The following is a 21,112-nucleotide window of genomic DNA, read 5'->3' as shown; positions in this document are numbered from 1 at the left end:
AGAATCCACGGCAGAATAACTGAACGAAGAAGAAGAATGATATGGTCTATTATGGTGGGCTGAGCTGAGGTGGACAGTAGCCTACTGCTTCTGGTTGGAAAACGTCAAAGCACTCGTATAGCCCGAAATAGCTGAGATTTTCCAAGTGCTTAAGCCTTAACTGGACGAGAGAGAGTGGTGCCTCTCACTGTGGGTTTGAAGAGGAGGAATCATATGCTGCAAAAAAGGGGGGCGCTCCTATCGCATTGTTCTTGACAGAACAAACTCCACACTGTCGACGACATGGAGAAACAGTTACATTTGAATTTATTAACCTCCAGACCTCCAATGGGAGGTGGTTTGCAGTCGGGGTCCAAGATGAGAATGGGGTGAGTTTAGCCACTATATGTTGTGTTAGCATGCTATCAACTTTGTTAGCTATACCTATCCTCAGATTCCCGCTGAGCACAGAGCCATCTGCCTCTCTCCAATGAGGCCATAGAGAGGTGTCTGGTTTATAAGCCTATTTTACAATAATGTTAGCTTAGCATAGAGACACTTGGCAGAGTTTGGAGAGCTGTCGGCTGCAATGCATTGTCCCAGTTTGCATAGATTATTTTGAAACTGCTGCGGTGGTCCACTCCATAGATATGGTCCACTCCACATTACAATATTGTTGTGACAGCCTTTTTTCAGTGCGAGGTTGAGTGAGGTCTCTAAAGCCATCAGCCCACAGGTCTAATTCTAATTAAGTTACAAAACAAAAACGGTACATAACATATGTACAGGTAATGTTTTATCTTTTTATATTGATTTGAAATACTGTTGTACGTTCAAATACACACGAGTCTTTCTTTAATTGTAGATTGAAATGGTATTATTGCATGTTTTATAATATTGAATGGAATGCAATACGATTGTTTTGTCAGTGGTGGAGAAGTGGAGATCCCTGCTGTTCTGTGATGAGGATGGCAGGTGTATAGCCTATCTATGCGTCATGTTTCTGTAACGTTCACGTTTACATATTGATATGCAACATTGCAACCTGCTATGACGCTTCGCTCCACCTTGAAATGTGCGTGGGCAGTTGTTATTGATGATAGAGCATTCTACCCTTGTTTGTCGTGACCGTGACTCAGTCAGGACTCAGGAGGAGGACACATAATTAGCAGACTGATTTTTTTCTTCTCTTTAGTTTTTTTCCACCCTGCTTTTTTGTTTCATCATATAGCCCTTTACAGACGGTGTATATATGATGCAATGTTGCATCTACCTCTAACTACGACTAAAACACTGAACAAGAGTTTGATTTGTAGATGGAAAATTATTTGAAACTTTCTACAAATTGCACTGTAGGCTGCCCTGAAAATACAGGAAACATGATTTAATGTATATTGTCTATAATGTAGTTCTCCTATCAAGAGAGTCGGATGGTGGTCTGGACTGCAATGTTTATATTTTGTATACTGCTATTAATTTGTTTACATTGTGTCATTGCAATCAAATCCTATAGCCATATAACCTGCAATTAGGTATTTAACAGCTGACATGCAGTTCAAGTTAAAACCTCTCTTGTTGTTCCCCATTTCTCATAGACCTGGACGGAAAAAAGATTTCACCCCATTGTGCTGGAGTCAGTATTTTGAAACAATGGAAGACGTCGAAGTGGAAACTGAGAATGGAAAAGATATATCCTTCATGCTTATTCATGTTCTCTCTTACCCAATTTTAGAGGTGTGGGGTGGACTTGGTAACCTAAACGTTAGAGGAGCCTGCCTGTTTTCAGCTTTGGTTCTCCAGGCCAGGTGGTTGGTCTGGCATAGTGAGTCAAGAGTACAGTAGCAATACGCACTCCTTAACAACAGACTCACAATGTGTCACAGTGTCTTTTCTTTTTCTGGTGAAAATCGGGAAGCCAGGTTGAAAGTAGTTAAACATGTCAGCTCCAAATGCTGTTATAGAGCTGCTCATTGGTCAACAGTGGAACGCTACTGTTAGGTTCAGGTACTGCATATACAGTATGTGAACAAACGTAGGTATGAATATGAAGTGAACCAGGCAGAAACTTTTTAGCACCTATTGCTACATAATATGTGGCATAGTAGTAATAGCAAAATATCATTCAGAGTATATTATGCTCTTAATGATACATTGCTCTTAATTAAGAGCATATTATGCTTAGTTAATTATCATGTGTAGATTTCAATTACACAATTTTTTTGTCATAAGACTTTCATCTATTTCCTTGACTTCCGTGCACCAGTTCAGAATTTACTGCAGCGGGTCTCATGGTCCTGTACTGCTCCTGCTCCACGGAGGAGGTCACTCTGCTCTCTCCTGGGCTGTGTTCACTGTGAGCCACGTTACTGTAAAATAAAAGACATACGGTACCTCCACATCTGCAGTGCTGCATTACATTTCAAAGCTGTTTTGTCTCGATTGATCGTTGTTAACCATTTCAATTTCTTTGTGCATTTGCAGTCTGTGATATTCAGCAGGATTACTTGCAGGGTGGTGGCTATGGATCTGCGATCTCATGGTAAGTGGTAGAAGGTTGCCTGAAAGTGTAAGGTTATGTCAACAAAGTAGAATAATATCTAGGAATTTACCCTTCCCTTGTGCAAGAGTTTGACTCATGCACAAGGATATTCCTAACCAACGCAGCAATGCATGCTGTCATGCCTTGTTAGATTTCGCAGCATGGTCAATTGGTCATGTAACTTTGGTGTCCCATGTTGAGGTTGAGGATGCCCTGTTGCATACTGTATGTTGACAATGTCGGTGACGGAATTATTATACCGGTAATTGATTTCCCCCTCTTATCCATTCGGTATGCCACTCGGATGGCACTGAGCTGGCAGTACGGCCATTGCTCTGCTCTGAGCAGGCACTTTTTCGGCTTACGCTGAGTGCACTTGTGGCATGCCTGCCTGGGTTTCCATGTTTTTAATGCCAAGATTGCCTTGTTTTCAATGTTGAGTCTACATGGTAGTACATTCGTTCTTACTCTGCCTCCCGATTACTCTGCCTCCTGCATTTTTTAGCCTCAGATGTAACAAATTGTCAAATGCTTTTCTCTGCTGTATTGCAGGTGACACTAAAGTGAAAGATGATGATGATATCTCTGCAGACACAATGGCCAAGTAAGTTGTCCGGTCAAACAACACAAACGCATTCCTTCCATTATTCTATTGTTATCCTTGCTGCATAGAAAGGAAAACGAGGGACATATGTACAGTAGACTTGCAGGATTGTGTGTGGAAACAAATTATTTACATTAGGCAAGGTGCCAAAACGTCCTACTTAAAAGCGCGACTATTTGATGAATTGGGGAAGAACAAGATTTGCTGCATCCATACATGATCATTACTCAACGCCTCGGGAGTGTTTTGGGATGTTAAAAGGGACCCCATGCTGTAGTTCATCATTGAGGTTTATTATTACTATGCTGTTGGAAAGTTTGTTTGTCCATGAACATCTGCTGCTGTCTCCTTATTTGCTAGAATGAAAGGACTTACATTTTACCCCACATCTTTCGTTGAAAGATCTTGGCAAAACCTATTTTATTGGCCAAATACTTCAACTTGGGGGTCCCTGTCATCAAAATGTTCCACAGATTTACAGCATTAGAATCTCAGTTTTCCCTCACTATTATCAGTCAGGCCAGTTTATATTCAGAAATACTAGATTGAGTTATTGGGAAATTACAAGTGAACATGTTAAAGTTGGCATGAAAATACAGATTTTGCTGTTTTTTTTTTTTTAAAGGGATATTGGTAAAGTAGTGGAGGCTCTGTACGGCGAAAACCCTCCACCTATCATGGTTGTCGGACACAGCATGGGTGGTGCTATCGGAGTTCACACAGCAGCTGCCAATCACTTACCATCCCTACTTGGCCTCTGTGTCATTGATGTTGTCGAAGGTAAACACGCATGCTTGCGTTGTAGATATAAATTGGTAAGAGCTGTGTGTGTTCTAACTGTTCTTTATTCTAGCTGTCTTCCACTTTAGCAGGTTTCCATTACTTTTCTAATTGGTATAACATGAAAAACGTCCTGTGATTGTGGTCAGGCACAGCAATGGATGCTTTGAACAGTATGCAGAATTTCCTCCGGAGTCGGCCAAAGACTTTCAAGTCCCTGGAGAATGCCATTGAATGGAGGTAAAACAAAATGCATAGGGTACTTTAAGTTTATAGTCAAAGTAGTGACTATGGCCTTAAAGCACTATTAAACTTATTAAACAAATATTGGGGATGTATCTTCAATAGTTGCTCCATTGATTAAAATGGGATAATCCAAAATAGTCTTGAGTTACATTGCATGGTCGAACAGGTCTAACTCTCTTCACATATTTAGCACAAAAATGTTTGCAAACACCAATCCTACCAATTGTATAAAATGATGGATGTTTTGAGCCCCATTGACTTCCATTATCAACTGAAAGAAGGATTTGTAGATGTACGTCTTTGGCTTATTGGCAGTGTGCACAAGAAATGTGGCACTGATTGACATTGACACAAACGCAGATCAACCCTCTTTATAGACATGGCTAGCCTTCCACAGAGACACACCGTAAAAATAAATCACTGTCTGCTTTTGAAATGTCATATTATTGACAGAATCTGCTTTGTTTGTGTTTGTGTTTGTGTGCTAAAAGTCTGACATTGAGAGTTGTTCTTACTCCCAAAGGGTACAGATTAGCAAGAATGTAACTCATGAAATGTTCCAGCATTAAATGTCCATATACTCCATATTTCTTTCAGTGTGAAGAGTGGACAGATCCGAAACATAGAGTCAGCACGGGTGTCCATGGGAGGTCAAGTTATGAAGTATGTTTGTGTGGGTACTGTAGGCCAGGGGTTCTCAACGTTTTTGGCCAGGGACCCCCGAAAATGCTTTGGCAACGTCTCGGGACCCCCGCCCCGCCCCCTCCCGACCCCCAATATAAATTGACTGCTACAATAACCTTAAACCATTTTGGGCGGGAACCCCTTTTGGTGTTTTAAGCATTGTTATAATTTAGCTATTTAAAAATAGCAGATCTACAAGCTCATAGCGCGCCACCGAGTGGCGCGCTACGAGCTTGTAGGTCTGCTATTTTTGAAAAATCGTGAAAAAAAAAAAAACATTTTTTAAAAATAATTTGGGGACCCCCTAAAATAATTTGGCGACCCCCCGAGGGGTCGCGACCCACGGGTTGAGAACCCCTGCTGTAGGCTGTACGGTATCAGATGCTGCCCTTGTGTCTGACCTTCTCAGCCAATCAACTATTTGTGATCCTCTCTTCCGACATTTATAGAATGGAGGAGACCGTCATCAGTACAGGTGTTTCTACCAGCATCGAAGGAATAATAGAAGAAGAAGAAGAAGAAGAAGAGGAAGAAGAAAGGGAAGGAGAAGGGTCCAACAATAAAAGACTGAAAGAAGATGACAAAGAGGTTTGTTCTGTCTGTCTTATGTTTCACTAACTTTATGGGTCCCAAAAGACATTTTTCTAGTCTGCATGAGGAAAAGGTTTTCTATACCTAGGGCTATATCTTGCGCCACCCCTTTTTTTACTATTTATCTACAAGCTCACAACGTCTCGATGTAGATCGGCTAGTAGAACTATTTTAAAATGTTTTTCAAAATAGTATAAAATGGCAAATAAGTTTAGGGATAAGGGATAAGTGTGGCGCAAGATAGAGAGAGCCCTAATGCCCACCACTCTGGAGTCTAGAGGGTTTGAATCCACGGCGGTGCATCCGGCTTTGCGAACACAATTGGCCCATGTTTATGGGAGGGAATCCGGGCTGGGGGTGATATTTGTCAGGCACCTGTCAGCAGGGAGTGTTGGGCGGGACGAGCAGGATGGAGGTTCTGCATCCTCCCGGTGGGGGCTCCTTACTGGCAGGTGAGCCAGAAAGTGTTTTTTGGGGGTTAGGATTGCGGTGAAGGTTTACGGTTAGTTTAAGTTAAGGGATAGGGCCAGCTCAGCTAGCTGAGTTCTTTTTTTACTGAGAGTTTGTGTGTGTGTACTGTATGTGTGTTAACATGAACTCTGTCCATACAGGTGAAGAAGGAGAGTGTTTTTACTTGGCGAGTGGATCTGTCTAAGACGGAGAAATACTGGGATGGCTGGTTTAGAGGCTTGTCTGCTCTCTTTCTCTCCTGCTCTGTGCCTAAACTGCTTCTCCTTGCTGGTTAGTTCTTTACAAAACCTACTATTTTTCACTGTTTGTGCTGAAGAATGCTGCCATCGAATAGATTGAATTTGGACATGTTGGTGTGGTCCAAATTATCACGGTATTTCACTAGGTTCTGCACAACAAACCAACATGACTGTACATCACGACATGTTTTAAATACATTTTGAGTACAGAGCTATGTTGTGATGTTGTACAGTTATTGTGTCCACCAGGCAATAGCATGGCGAAGATTACGTCCATTGTTACCAGTTAATCTCTGGGTGTTGCACACGCTTATCCGACACACCAAAGGTTCGATATGCGGAAATCACCTGTCGCTCCCGACATGCGTTGGTCCGACATGCGTTGCGTCGTGCTTGCGGTTAGGGTTAGGTTAGGGTTTGGGGTAGGTTGTCGGTCTAATGACTGTCGGACCTTTGGTGGGTCGCTACGAAACTGCAAAAACACTCTGCCCCAACTTTTCCAAAACGGCCTGTTTAAAGCGCCACCATGAGGTTGATTTTTGCAAAACCCATTTTTTATATTGCTCCTACAGATTGTATTCATACATCACGCAAATCAGTACACACTATCTCTATAGGACTATATAGGACACCTGTGCTCCGAGGAGCACCTTTCCTAGTTATTATTGATTTCAACTAGTTTTGGTATTGCAGGGTATTTGGATGTTTACATATACAGTAATATAGTAATAGCAATTGCACTCAAGCCTACCAAAGTTCAGTATCACTGACAAAAGTACTACTGTATGTCACTGGCACACTGTTGGCATCGTGACTACGAGCTGTGCAGCCTCTCCTTTCTCAGTCACTGGCACACTGTTAACACCACTGTCTAAAAATGTTAAATTTCTGTCCTCCATAGGAGTGGACAGGCTTGATAAAGACTTAACTATTGGGCAGATGCAAGGTGAGGAGCGATGCATGCATTTGGTTCATTCTTCTTCACTTTTCTGTCTGTCATTGTGAAACCAATGTCAACGACTTTAGATCGCAATTCATAATGAAGTTCAGGTTCATGATTTTGCAACCATTGGTAATCTGTTTCTCTACAGGGAAGTTTCAGATGCAGGTTCTTCCTCAGTGTGGCCATGCTGTCCATGAGGATGTTCCCGAAAAAGTATGTTTTACTGTATTTACCTGAGCAAGTACCAAGTACTGTGGCTAAAATATTTTTCTGAGTTGTTGTAGAGGACAGTTTGTAGGATGCAGTGGGCTTTGGTTTCAACGTCTTATTTCTTACCAGGTAGCAGATGCTATAGCATCATTTATGGTCCGGCACAAATTCACTGAATTTAAGGAGGGATACCTGTGGTAAGAGCAAATCCTATTTAACTTTACAGTTCTTGTGGTAGATTTAGATTTTATATGAAGATTTATATCAAGCTGCACTGATGATCATACGGTATAAGCCAAGGCATGCATGAGTAGTATCATGTAATTTACCCCTATTGGCCTGAATATTTATAAGACTTTTTTAAGATTTTTTCTCCAATGGAAATATCCCAACAAACGGGGTCGTATTATAATCGGGGACTAGACTATTTCACATTCAATGTTCTTTTTCCACAAATGAGTCTTGATAAATGGTGGTCGTCTTATAATCAGAGTCGTCTTATATTCAGCACAATACGGTAGTAGTATTGTCTATTTATCAAATCCAGTCAATTTAATTTATACAGCACCAAATCGACCACCATCTGCCTTAACCGGGGGGGAGCTTTGAGACTGAATTAGTTGTATCTTTCAATATTAACTTGAGCCAGAATGATCTGCACTCATTTAAATATGAAATGGCTCATTGGGGTTACAGCAATTAGTATTTATATACCGCTATTTGAATTACACCAATCTGATCTCTGATCCTCACAAAGGGTTCATAATATTATACAGTATATGAGAGTATTGGATCTGAAATTATGAGGACAAAAATACATTTAATGTTGTTGATCATTCTTTTACAGCTAATTTACAGTGTCCAGTATACACATAGCCAGCAGCCATAGAGAAAATGTGTGGAGATCCATGGACATCGTACAATTTAACACCAAACTCAAGAAAATATTACAAGTACAATAAACATTATTATTATTATTATTGTTATTATTATTGCACCTTCCAGCTTTGCCTTATTTTATTAGATTCCTTTGGAATGCATGGATTTGGCTTTGCTTGCCCAAGATCTTAATCTTTTTCTTATTTGTTTTTATACCTTTGACGCAATCATTGTTTCTGGTCTATTTTGACGTGATTGAATGTTGTGATATGTGTTTAATATTTTGGATTTAAAGAATGATGATTAAAGATGGATATAGAAAAACAAAACACCAACAGACATCTACTTAACTTTTTGCTACAGTATATCACATTATTAAAAAAAATTAAAAACTCTTTGTCTATTGACAAAAGCCAATGAGAAAGAAGAGAAAATCTGCACAGTGCACACTGTTTTGAATGCTCCCAAATGTTGTGAATTTATTCATGTACATTATGATCCAAAGGCCACCGTAAAGGTCCCTGCACACTGGACGCGTTTTCTGATTTTTAGCGACGTTTTTCCGTCGGTTTTCCGAAAAACGCGTGATTTTGATTTATTTCACACTTCATCACAAGAGCCTTCTGGGTCTTTAACAAGGCTGGCCCTTGTGTCACAAAGAGTCAAGTTGCTATAGAAGCATTATTTGGTCTACATGAATGACTACTATGAATCTAACCAAACATCTCCACCATAATGTTTTGTAATACAAAATTCAACTATCACTTTGATTCACAGCTTGATTTAGTAACATGTGAGAGAGAGAGAGAGAGAGAGAAATATGCAAATATGTTTTTTTCTTCTTTACAGATAACAGGTTAAGTAGCACAGGTTGAGTCATTTAAAAAGAAATTGACCTGTTCTTTTCTTTCACCTAAAATACAATCAGTATTGATTTTGACAGCTAATTTAGATTTTAGTCTTCAATAGTTTTCATTTAGTTTTAGTCACATTTTAGTCACCTGCAATGTTTTAGTGTTAGTCTAGTTTTAGTCGACTAAATAAAAAAATGTAGTCAACTAAGTACAGTTTATTTAGTCAACTAAAATGTATTTTGGCAGGCCTCGATGCCGCTGTAATGGCTGATTTTACACTTGCTGAAAATAGCAGATCTACAAGCTCACAACAAGATCTTGTAGATCTGCTATTTTCAGCATGCAACCAAGTGTAAAATTACTTGTCTTTTACTTCTCTTGTCCACTAGTCCCTCCTCCCTAACATTTTAGTCTAGTTTTTATTTCTTGACAAAATTGTGAATAGATTTAGTCTTAGTCTTCTTAGTTTTCATTTTAGTTTAGTTTAATTTTTTTTTGTCATAGTATTAGTCGACGAAATCAACACTGAATACAATTTAAATTCAGTTAAATGCAGGGTTAAATCGATTAGATGGGAATATACAGTAGCCTACAGTACTACATGATTGCCAAAAGTATTTTTATGCATTTATTGTTTTGACCAGCAGATGTCGCCACAGCTTCATAAGTTTCCCATCAGTCGCCACGGTTGTGTTTTTCTGCACAGTACAATCCGGAATGCTATTTTAACAGCTCAGCTATATGTTTACATTTTAAATGGATACTGGATTTGACTGCTATAGTCTAGTGTATGTGTATGTTGTACATAGGCCTATTGTACAACTATCCTATCCACCAATGGCTGTTATTGAACGTTTTTACATTCATAGCTAGCTGTATGTTCTCTCAGTTCCTGTCCATGGTTCAGATACTGTGTAGTGTAGGGCCAGGCCGATGGCACCAGAAAAAGGATAGTGGAGGGGACAGACAAGAGAGACCAGTTTATGTGGGTAAACAAGGCAGGGGGAGCCGAACCATAGAACAACAGAATGGTTTGAAGGGACAGGTGGTCTAATTTAACTGATCTTTTACTTCGGGATCATTCAGAACCCTCTCCATACATCCTTACCCTCATGAGAGGGCACTTGAGGCCTTGAACAACATTCCACAGAGAGAAAGGAGCAGTATCAAGGGGAGAAAAGAAGGGGTTGTTTACTGACATAGGCTATGCATGTGTTTGGTTTCTGTTAATTACTTTGAAGCCATTTCATGCATGCTCATACGCTTTTTCATTATTGATATTATTATTTTGGTCCCATATTTGTCTTTGGTCCCACCCAGTCCACACGCCCAACAATCACTTGTTTTATCTATGCTGCCGGCCTGCCGCAATTGTCCAAGATGCTAATATGCTATTAACAAAGGCACATTATTCTCTTATGAACTTGTGCTGTGCACAAACAATAAAGAACATTGAACCTTCTATATCTACAAGTCTACACCAGTGGTATTTTGTGTTGCTCAGATTATGTATAGTCCTATACATTTTACTGAGGTTATTAGAAAGATAAGGAAACTGGGTTTGCTGAGGTGGCAATAAATGGTTAAATAAATAACCCCCCACACTTGTCCCAATAAATGGAAACTGCTCAGATGGAACGTCTACAAGTACAACCCAAACTTATGAAGACGATTCGAAGTAATAGCCATACTGAACTGTTCAGGCTAAATGACTTCAGTTTGGGTTTTTAGGCCTAGAAGCTAATTGACCTCAAGCTTAAAACCTATACTTATGTGGCTGAGTCTGAGACTGTCTTGTGAAATGCTTCAGCTTTTGTGACCACAACATAACTTTAATATGAGTGCAAGTCGTTTTGAATCTGAGCAGTACGGCATTGATATTCTCTATATAGCCTACTAGAATGATACTCACATATGAACACTGCAACCACTATATAGGGGGGATTAATAGGAGAGGCGCGTAATTGTGTCCCTTGTGGCTCTCTAGACTAGAGAGGACAACACAGTGCGACTCAAATTAAAGCAATGACCTGGTTAGCTTTGTGACAGCAGGAGGGGTGAGCCGTGACCCCGCATTTACTTCGCAAGGATTAACTTGCTTCACTGGGCTGCGGACATCGAGGTTACGAGGTACCACATCATTCACGTGTCGTCGGTCGGCACATAAGCGGGCAGGCTAAATAAAAGCAGACAAAACTGAAAAGAAACGTTATTCTGCATGTGCAATAATCATTCGCTAAGGGCAGGCCATTCGTGTTTGCCGCCTAATCACAATATTTCTCTACACAACTCCTAAATATATATTTATACATTTTGCAGCCAGTATCTGTGAACGGTTCATTTTTTTCATTTCACTGATGTACATGATGTCAAGCATCATTCCAGGTTACATCCACTTGTTGGTCCTATAATATTATAGCCTACCACTAAACACAAACGATAATTTTACCATTAAATGAAGTGACCGAGACAGGGAGGGGAGGGGTGTAACAAAGAAAAATAATTACACACAATCGAATATGTGCGGCTCTCAACAAGCATGACGTAATGTTCATTCTTCGTGGGTGGACCTCTATATAGTTTTAGGTGAGCTCCCCGTCCCTGCTCAGTGTTTAGTCATGGTACCGTCCAACAGGCCTTTATTCTCTCCCTGCTGGGTGTTGTGTGATGGTACGGTCCTCCACATGCAGTTTGGTGGAGTTGTTGCCGAGGAGGTTGCATAGTTGAGCAGATAGCATTCAATGGGAACGTACACGCGTCTGCTGCTTTGTGAAAGAAAGAAGACAACACCGCTTTGAGAAAAAAAATGTCACTGTCCTGTCACTGGACGAGCTGCCCACGTCGCCGGTGCAAGGTGGCTTTATTTCACCTCGTACTGTACAGCATCACAGGTACGTCATGCACGCTCAGGTAGTTGGTATTTATTTATTTCTGCCTATAAGCAGAAGTTGTGTGCAGTTTTTGAAACCTGCAGCCGGCGGGGTTGTCTCGGCGCGCCCTGCATGGGAGAGTGCACTCTCGGCATGTTTATTTATTTATGCAGTTATAACTTTGGGGTACAGACTAAAGTGAAGGCAATATACATTTTAAAGCCATATCATTATTGGCGTATTAAAAATAAATAAGTAAGACGGACATTTGAAGACCAAAGACTCAAAGAGAACTTGCAACGAACTTCCAAGTCCTTCAGTGCTTTGGAATGATAGCGCCGCCGCAGATGACGGCGGTGTGGCCCCGGCGGGCTGCTACCATAGAAACACTCCATAGAAACCGTGAGCAGTTAGGTCACTGTATGTAGAGTGGCAGCCATGTTGGCTCCAGAATCTCATCCCTCATCCTTTGGCAGGTATATAATTTCAAATGTTAGCATTTTAACTTGGCCCTCCGTGGATGTCAGTGTGAAATATTTAGAGGCGGCAACACGGTGCTCACAGTGGATCGCAGACTCTTTATGCCCATATTAGTTAAAAGGATGACGTCATTGTTAATTTACTAACCCCCCCCCCCCCCCCCAAGAAGCAAACTCTTGGAAGCCCAGCATCCCATTTTGATTGATTGATTGAAATATTTATTAACAGTTTGCAGAATTACAGTACATTTCCAGCACAAACTCAATACAAAGACTGTTAACTGTGAGTGGACGACCCAATTAAGCATTACACTTGTTTACAAGAGGGTCCACCATGTTCAATTCATCAAAACATTTAGAGACGTACAAATAGACACTTCTATATAGTCATAGAACAGGAATTCATCATAGTCAACCCAGTCAACCCGAACCGACTATATTGTCACTGTCAGCCAGTAGGCTTACTAAGGTATAGAATCATTTCAGTGCCTGCTGCGTGTTGACTACACACTGGCTGCTTTCTAACATAGTATAAACCCATACAAAAGTAGCACACATTGTTTATTTTTGCATATGACAATTGACCTGTGAGTGTGATATGTCATATCTTATCTCATGGGATACAACAAACCCTAACCACTTTGACCTCTGGGGGGAAAATGAAGAATGTCATTATTATAAATTAAGAGTAGCCAACTATTTATTTTTACCCCATTTTCTCCCAATTTAATCATTATACCAAACCAATTAATTCCTCCCACTGTTTGCCACGGCTCACCTGTCCGTGAGGAGCCCCCACTGGGAGGACGCACCCTACTACCACCCTGACCCTAGTACCATTGAGTGACAAAGCTTGCCCTCCGAAATATGTCCAATTGTGTTCATATAGGCCTAGAGTAGACACTCTGTAAGCCAGATTCACCACGGTGGATTCGAACCTAGATTCCTCGTTGATGGGTACTAGGTATACTTTACCCTTGCTCCACAGAGCACCTGTATTAGTATTTATGTTAACATTCATGGTGAGTCTGCAATCTGCATGGTTTAGCAACACATATCGCTTAATGTTGAATATTGATATGTCACGTCATTTTCATAATTTTGTTTCAGAACGTAATACTTATTAATCCGGGAGGCATACTATGGTTCGAAGGAGCATTGGTCCGAGGTGCGCTGGGGGTCGGGAGAGTGTTGGGGTTAGGTTTAGGTTAGCCCCTCTCGGAACCCTCGTAAAAGGTTTCTGACATTTGGATGTTTACCTTTTACGGAGGGTCCCTTCTCAGTTGTCGCCCGCAACATGGCGATTCTGGGATACACACGGACTTGGCCTCGCATATGTCCTTGCTGCGCTATTTGAGTGATGGTTATGTCTCTAAAGAAGCATATATCGGCAATAGGAGACAACGGAGACAACGGAAACCTCAGCGAACGGCGCAGAAGCCTTTGTTAGACCGTTTTGGCAGCTCTGAAATTCTCTCTTCCTCACTTCCCATGTCCCGCCTCCCGAGCGGTGGCTGGCTAGCTGCACGTCCTAGTTACTGCCTCTGATTGGCCGACCGCATACATGCAGGATGTTTTTCAGAGCTGCCAAAACGGTCTAACAAAGTACTTAACGGCTTCTGCGCCGTTCGCTGAGGATTTTGTTGTCTCCGTTGTCTCCTATTGCCGATATATGCTTCTTTAGAGACATATAACCATCACTCAAATAGCGCAGCAAGGACATATGCGAGGCCAAGTCCGTGTGTATCCCAGAATCGCCATGTTGCGGGCGACAACTGAGAAGGGACCCTCCGTAAAAGGTAAACATCCAAATGTCAGAAACCTTTTACGAGGGTTCCGAGAGGGGCTAGGTTTAGGTGTGCTGCCCCGTGGGAGGTTAGGGTTAGGGTGAGGGTTTGAGGTAGGTTGTCGTTCGGACCAATGCTATCCTTGGTTTATTTGGTTTGAATTCAAATGAATACTGTATATTGGTATTTCCCTTTATTGTACTCTACATAACTAACACACTTGGCTTTGCTGGATGACTTCTCATTAAGGAAAGCACTCTCAAAGTTCAGCATCAAAAGCTGAACTAACTTCAGGGACACTAGAGCCATTGTTGACTCGACCTGGCATTCCTGTTGTGGGAAATTTGTTGAACGAATCTCAAAAATAGCCCTATCGACAAGCTCACAACACGGCACCATTGTGAGATTGTACACCGTCTAATTCTTTTTTTGAGGGGCGCTAGCACCTCCTATGCCCAGCTTTCCGGGTTTGTGTGAACTGAAGTGTGAACACAAACATTGGCTTGTGATTGGCTGATCACCCCATTGCGATTTGATTGGCTGAGCAAAGTACATATTGAAGATAAAAGTGAGGGCAGAAAAAGTGAATTGCCAAAAGTGGTTGGCCGGAATGACATTTGTGATTTGTGATTTGATTGGTTGAGCACGGAATGTGATCATGATGATAAGAGCGCGCCTCACTTGACGGGGGGGGGAGGGGGGGGGGGGTTTAACATTCCTGAATAGGTCTTAAGTTGTTGCGACTGCAAGTTGTTAAATAAAAGTTTGTATTTTTACTTGTTTGCTTGTTCTTTGTATAAAGTTAAATGTCCTTTTCACATTGAAGTTTTTTTGTTGCTTTTTTTTGCTTACACGTGACATGTTCTCAAACTTTTATCAAATAAGTATTTAAAAAAAGAACATGATTTCAAGATTTTGTTCTTTTTAATGAAGAAAAATCCCATACGCTGCTCTTGCTCAGCAGCATCAATTTATCAGCAGCAGCAATTTATTCAATTTACACTTGTATATTATATACTGTATATGAAAACACACGTCCTTGGTTCTGGTGACTAATACTGTCCTTCTAATGCGCGAGGTAGCCGACTAGTCGTGTTTTTTCATTTATTCTTTTAGAAATGTGTTTTTTAAGTAAAATACATAAATTAGTAATTGCACAAACAAACACGGGCCAAGGAGTGGACGACAGATCTGTTTTCAATGAGTCTAACATGGTTAAAATGGAGTTTTAAGTTACAATCTGTTTGTAGAGGAAGGGGATGTGTCTGATTAAAATTCATATCAAATATCTAAATACTGAATCAAGCAACTTAATGACTGTCTCTGGGGTGAAACACACACGCCTGAGTACGAGTAGATGTTAAAATTACCCCAAACATGAGGAGCAAGAGGAGTGGTCATTACTGGTCATTTGCATCAGAGGCGAGCTAAATGGACGTGCAAATATTTCCTTGTGCACTTTGCCCTTTTAAAGAAATCTGTCAAAAACATTGGTAATCAGTGTTTTATGACTCTCCAAACTCTGGATTAGCATTGGACTCAATAATCTGGCATCGGTTGGACTCTAGTTCACACCTTATCATGAGTCACCACCTATGAAAGGATGAGTCTTGTCTGGATCTTATGATCAGCTCACAAGTTTGTTTAGGCTAAAGTCTAACCCTTTGACGGAACGAGTTGGAATATAACTCCCTTTAGTCAGTAAAGGAGCTTAAGTTCAGCACACCCTATTTTTATCCTAGAGATGTAGTTTTTAGAGAAAAATGTAAGACCTCTGCACTATTTTCTTCAGTATTTAATAACGCAAAGCTTACAATGTCCCATTTTCCGAGGAATGACAACAATTGCATTCGGGATGCGGACTGCAAAGAGCATGACATATGCTTGTCCTGGAGACAAGCATTTTTGTCTCCACCAGGCCGAAGGCATGGGGAGAGAGTATGTTTTTCACTCCGTCCGTGTGTGAGACTGTGTGTGTGTGTGTGTGTGTGCGTCCGTCCGTCCGTCCCGTCTCTTAACAGCTAATCTCCGGCACCGTTAAATTACCAGAATGTCCTGTTATAGCGCCACCAGGAGGCCGACTTTTCTAAAACACATTTTTTGATATTACTACTCCAGATTCTGTCCAAAAATCCCGTAAATCATTATACACTATCTCTATAGTCATGTGTTCAAGACGGATCTGTCCGATATTTCATATCCCATCTTAATTGGCTAACATTGGCTTTCAAAGTTTGCAGTTAACAGCTAATCTCCGGCACCGTTAACCCGGTCGATGCCAAATTTTGCACACACACTCCCTGGATGCCAACAATGAACCTCTGCCCCAAACTTTCCATAACAGCCTGTTATAGCGCCACCAGGAGGCTGACTTTTGTAAAACACATTTTTTTGATATTACTCCTCCAGATTGCAGCATGCAATTTACATGAAATCTTTCATGGACTTTTCTACTAGGCTGAGGAATATATCCCATCCATTTTCACATTGGCCTGTTATAGTGCCACCAACAGCATACTTAAGCATACTTTAGGGCAGGGGTTCTCAACGTTTTTGGCCGGGGACCCCCGGAAATGCTTTGGCAATGTCTCGGGACCCCCGCCCCGCCCCCTCCCGACCCCAATATAAATTGACTGCTACAATAACCTTAAACCATTTTGGTGTTTTAAGCATTGTTATAATTTAGCTATTGAAAAATAGCAGATCTACAAGCTCATAGCGCGAGTGGCGCGCTACGAGCTTGTAGGTCTGCTATTTTTGAAAAATCGTGAAAATAAAATTTAAAAAAACATCTTTTTTCTTTTTTTTCTTCTTTTTGAAAATAATTTGGGGACCCCCTAAAATAATTTGGCGACCCCCCGAGGGGTCGCGACCCACGGGTTGAGAACCCCTGCTTTAGGGGAGGAAAACTAGTGCCATAGGCAGCCTAGTCTAATTGCCAATTAATTACAACATATTGCCCAAATGGGCAATATGTTGTTGAGGCATCACAGTGCACTCTGGCCGATGTGACCAAACTGTCATGTTTATGGACCCTCTTGGTACTGAAATGATGCCGTACCAATCAAAGATTATGTATCTGCCTCTGGCAACAGATCAAAATGCAGGTATTTATCTATACACTTAATTTACAGTCATGTGAATATTAATTTTGGGCTGAAATTAAACACTTTGCACATGACGTTTGTCTCGACTAATTTAAAATGGGCTATGGTATGCATGAAAAATGTATGCCCCCAAAGTAGTATCGCTAATGGAACCAAGCCAGAAGAGCAGACCATCCCTAATGTACACTCACATGAATCTCCAGTTCAAAGTTCACGTTCTGGTGCAGAGCAGCAGTTTCCTATATTTCCACGCTGCATCAAGTCTGCTGTACATGTCAATGAGGTGTTTGACCTTGTGCTTTACAATGTAAAATAGATGCATACTTACTCACAGCTAATGCCTATAGGCCTTGAAGGAGAATACCACTACACAAACTAAACTTTTTCCTTTTTTTTTAATTGATTCATTAAAAGGCTATTATTGTAGCATGCTAACTTTCCGGGAAGAGAGAGGCTGTAGTTTCCATTTGCTTTGTAATCTCCACCGACGTCATCAGCATTGTTTCTGGCCGCAGATTTTGATTTTAGTTTTAGTCATTAGTCTCTTGAATAGTTTTCACTTACTGTAGTTTAGTCACATTTGAGTCACCTGGAATGTTTTAGTGTTAGTCTAGTTTTAGTCGACTAAATATCATAAGATTTTAGTCGACTAAATCTACAGTTGATTTAGTCGACTAAAATGTATTTTGGCGGGCCTTGATGCCGTCGTAATGACGTCGTTTTTACGCTTGCTGAAAATAGCAAGCTCACAACGCGTCGCGACACGTTGTGAGCTTGTATGTAGATCGGCTATTTTCAGCATGCAACCAAGTGTAAAATTACTTGGTTGCAAACATTTTAGTATAGTTTTGTATTTGTCGACGATGTTGTCAATATATTTAGTCTCACTTTTAGTCATCGTAGCTTCATTTTCATGTAGTTTCCATTTAGTTTTCGTCTGTGAAAAAAGTTCACATTTCTTGTCTTAGTTTTAGTCGACAAAATCAACACTGCTGCCACAGCATGCCTGAGACGGCCAACTTCCCCAAATGTTGGGGAAAAATGGGTCTGGACAGTTGTGTTCAACATCACTGGATGGAGTAAATAAGCTTACCTTTTAGCCTATAATTATGTCTGATAAGGAACATAAAAAGCTAGCTTGTTCTATATTAGCACTTTGAATAAAACTATTAACCTTCCTAACATTTTGCACATCACTCAGTCATTATTAGTACATAGTTACTTGTCTTGGACCAATACATTTAGCATTGAAACATTTTTTTTAAAGTGCCGCAAGATGTCTGTGTTTCCATCAGTAGTGATGCATTTGAGTTTGGCCCTGAAATCATTGTCCAATCACAAGCCTGTACAGCAGAAACGGTACGGCTGGTTCTGACTTGGGGGGTAAAAATAAGGGCACTTTTCTAGAAGTTAACACGCATGCCCAAGCCCATCCTACTGCACCAACACGGTGTATGTTCTTTGCACTTTTAATAAGACATTCATGGTTACTGCATGAGCGGTGTGCATGAAAGTGGCACTGGGACTGTGTAGTGGCGCTTCCAGTGGGAATGATGTGTCCTTGCTACCAGGACATTGTGTGTGTGTGTGTGTGTGTGTGTGTGTGTGTGTGTGTGTGTGTGTGTGTGTGTGTGTGTGTGTGTGTGTGTGTGTGTGTGTGTGTGTGTGTGTGTGTGTGTGTGTGTGTGTGTGTGTGTGTGTGTGTGTGTGTGTGTGTGTGTGTGTGTGTGTGTGTGTGTGTGTGTGTGTGTGTGTGTGTGTGTGTGTGTCATGATGGTGGTGTTCTATCTGCTATGCGCAGATTGGATAAATGTCTACACTATTTTCTTTCAGGATGATGAGACACACTAAACCCGATCTATACTTTATGATCTGATGATGCAACGCGTTGTGAGCTTGCAGATCGGCAAATGACAACATTGTATGATGTAGTATGAATTAAGCATTGCCACAGGATTTTATTGCCTTCATCATTTGATCATTTTCTGGGCAGGGGAGGAAATCAGGACAAGCTTATGTAAGGTTGTACTCCTCAAAAGTTCCAAGCTGTCACTGTAGAGTGTTTCAACTGAACACTGTTTCAAAACAGGAGGAACTCCCTCCATATGCTTCACAAAGGGAGGATTTTATAATAATCACAATAATGTGCCCACTCCTTAGGGGTGTTTGTCACTGTTATATTTTCACATAAAATGTGTCCTCTGCATTTACACCAATAACGGCCACGCTACACCAGGCTTTTCGCGCACAAAACGCGCGCGTTTACCCTAAACATGTGCGATGAATTTAGGTCCAGTCCTATTTTCAAAAACGCACGCGCGAGCCGCGCGTTTAGGGTAAACGTGCGAGAAAAGCCTGGTGTAGCGTGGCCGTAAAGTATCTGGAGCAGTGGCCCTACGGGGACAGCACCCGGGGAGCAGTTAGGGGTAAAGTGTCTTCTTGCCAGGGACACTTCAACATAGGCAGGGCCTGGATGTAAACCGGGGATCTTTGGTTTCCCAGGTGTCCTGTCTACCCATTCAGCTACTTTATCTCCAGTTAGTTCAAACAGCCTAGGATTTATATACCTTGGGGGATGCTACATTTAGTCTTTATAATCTACTTTGGGGATGCTAGATTGCATTTTGTCGTTCCAATTTAAGGTGTGTGTGTAAGACAAACTAGTAGCATACAGTTTTAATATTGATTGGTAGAATTACCTACACAAAGATTAAATTCCCATTGACAATGAATGGAGAATGTACGTCATAGCAAATCGACATGTAATGTCATGATGATGTACGATGATAAGAGTGCCCCTCACTTCACAAAGGTGTGTTTTTTTATTTTTTATCCAGTAGTACCGATAAATCCAAAAGCTCACATTGTGTCGCAAAGTGAGTTCATAGGCAATTTTCCCTATTTCACGTGACCGTTGGTTGTATGACCAGTCTCCCTTGTCTGTGCCATGTTAGGAAGGTTCTCCCTATACATAAGAAAAGCTCCCACACACTGTCTTCAAGTGAAAAGAAATATGCTGTAAGGGGAAACCTAACGTTTCAGTCCGAAGACCTTCATTAGGTTTCAGCCAGGTCCCTAAAATAGCTGCACGCCATTAATCCTTTTGATTAATAGGTTGATCACAGTGTGGTTGACGGGTATTGTAAATAACATTTGTTAAGTTTGACAGTTAATTATTACACTTTTGGTAATATGATAAATACACTTTTTACACACACTTTTTACACTTTTTCCTTATGAAAAATATCTGCCCGCTGTAGTCTTTGAACTACTTTTGAGGAGCTAGGAACTAGAGAGCTGAAGTCCGACCTTGGGTCAAATGTGGTTTTACACAATTCATCAATTATTATCTACAGTGATAGCTGACTAGCAGTCATGGTGTCAGATGTGACCCCCAGCATACCATTCTAAGTTCAGTTCACCTGAAGTCTGCTTATATCTATACTCTATAATCAATCCGCCTTGCCAGTGACGTGCACAGACATTTAGAGAGGCAGGTGCTCAAGTGGAAAAAAAGGGCACTTTGTGCAGCGCGTGGAACCGGCCGGTTGCCTTAATAGTGAGATTTATAGATTGTGGGGCCTAAATAATATATTGGAAGCTTTTTATCAAGAATTGATCAATGTTACCATGGTCCACATACTGTACAGTGTAACTGTACAAAAAAATAAAAATAAATAAAACCTTTTTGTTTTTTTTCCTAAAGAGTACATTGCCAAAAGGTCTCTAGCACCCCCTAGTGTCTATCTGTGCACGCCACTGCGCCTTGCTGTCTGTCTATTGTGAGAGAGGGAGAGATCAGATTTAGGGTTAATAATTTCGTTCTGAAGTTTAGACGTATTGGCATAAT

The 21,112-nt window shown here is 41.0% G+C and overlaps 2 protein-coding genes across 3 annotated transcripts in view; both read left to right on the top strand.

Annotated features, from left to right (window-relative positions):
• On the top strand, window positions 1–8,777 carry ppme1 (protein phosphatase methylesterase 1). Its single transcript, XM_079507690.1, has 14 exons — window positions 1–368; window positions 1,575–1,668; window positions 2,240–2,332; window positions 2,461–2,518; window positions 3,071–3,122; window positions 3,748–3,902; window positions 4,052–4,142; window positions 4,746–4,811; window positions 5,282–5,420; window positions 6,035–6,164; window positions 7,035–7,079; window positions 7,225–7,289; window positions 7,416–7,483; window positions 8,134–8,777. The coding sequence occupies exons 1-14, from the start codon at window positions 283–285 to the stop codon at window positions 8,135–8,137; spliced, it is 1,146 nt and encodes a 381-aa protein (XP_079363816.1). The 5' UTR covers window positions 1–282; the 3' UTR covers window positions 8,138–8,777.
• A 2,862-nt stretch (window positions 8,778–11,639) lies between these two features.
• The window catches only part of nectin3b (nectin cell adhesion molecule 3b), a 33,816-nt gene continuing 24,343 nt past the window's right edge, over window positions 11,640–21,112 (top strand). For both annotated transcript variants that reach the window (XM_079507681.1, XM_079507680.1), the window contains exon 1: window positions 11,640–11,910. In XM_079507681.1, coding sequence (XP_079363807.1) covers window positions 11,826–11,910 — 85 coding nt within the window. In that variant the 5' untranslated portion in view covers window positions 11,640–11,825. The remainder of the gene's footprint in view (window positions 11,911–21,112) is intronic.

Source organism: Electrona antarctica (genome assembly GCF_951216825.1).
Source record: "Electrona antarctica genome assembly, chromosome: 8".
Taxonomy (NCBI): domain Eukaryota; kingdom Metazoa; phylum Chordata; class Actinopteri; order Myctophiformes; family Myctophidae; genus Electrona; species Electrona antarctica.
The sequence above is the reverse complement of the archived record's forward strand: the minus strand, read 5'-3'. Positions and strand labels throughout refer to the sequence as shown.

Excerpts from the sequence above, each read along its gene's own strand:
- ppme1 (XM_079507690.1), top strand. The coding sequence starts at position 283 with ATGGAGAAACAGTTACATTTGAATTTATTAACCTCCAGACCTCCAATG. Across the intron at positions 4,143-4,745 it reads GAGAATGCCATTGAATGGAG|TGTGAAGAGTGGACAGATCC; the intron begins GTAAAACAAAAT and ends TATTTCTTTCAG. Across the intron at positions 7,080-7,224 it reads AACTATTGGGCAGATGCAAG|GGAAGTTTCAGATGCAGGTT; the intron begins GTGAGGAGCGAT and ends GTTTCTCTACAG.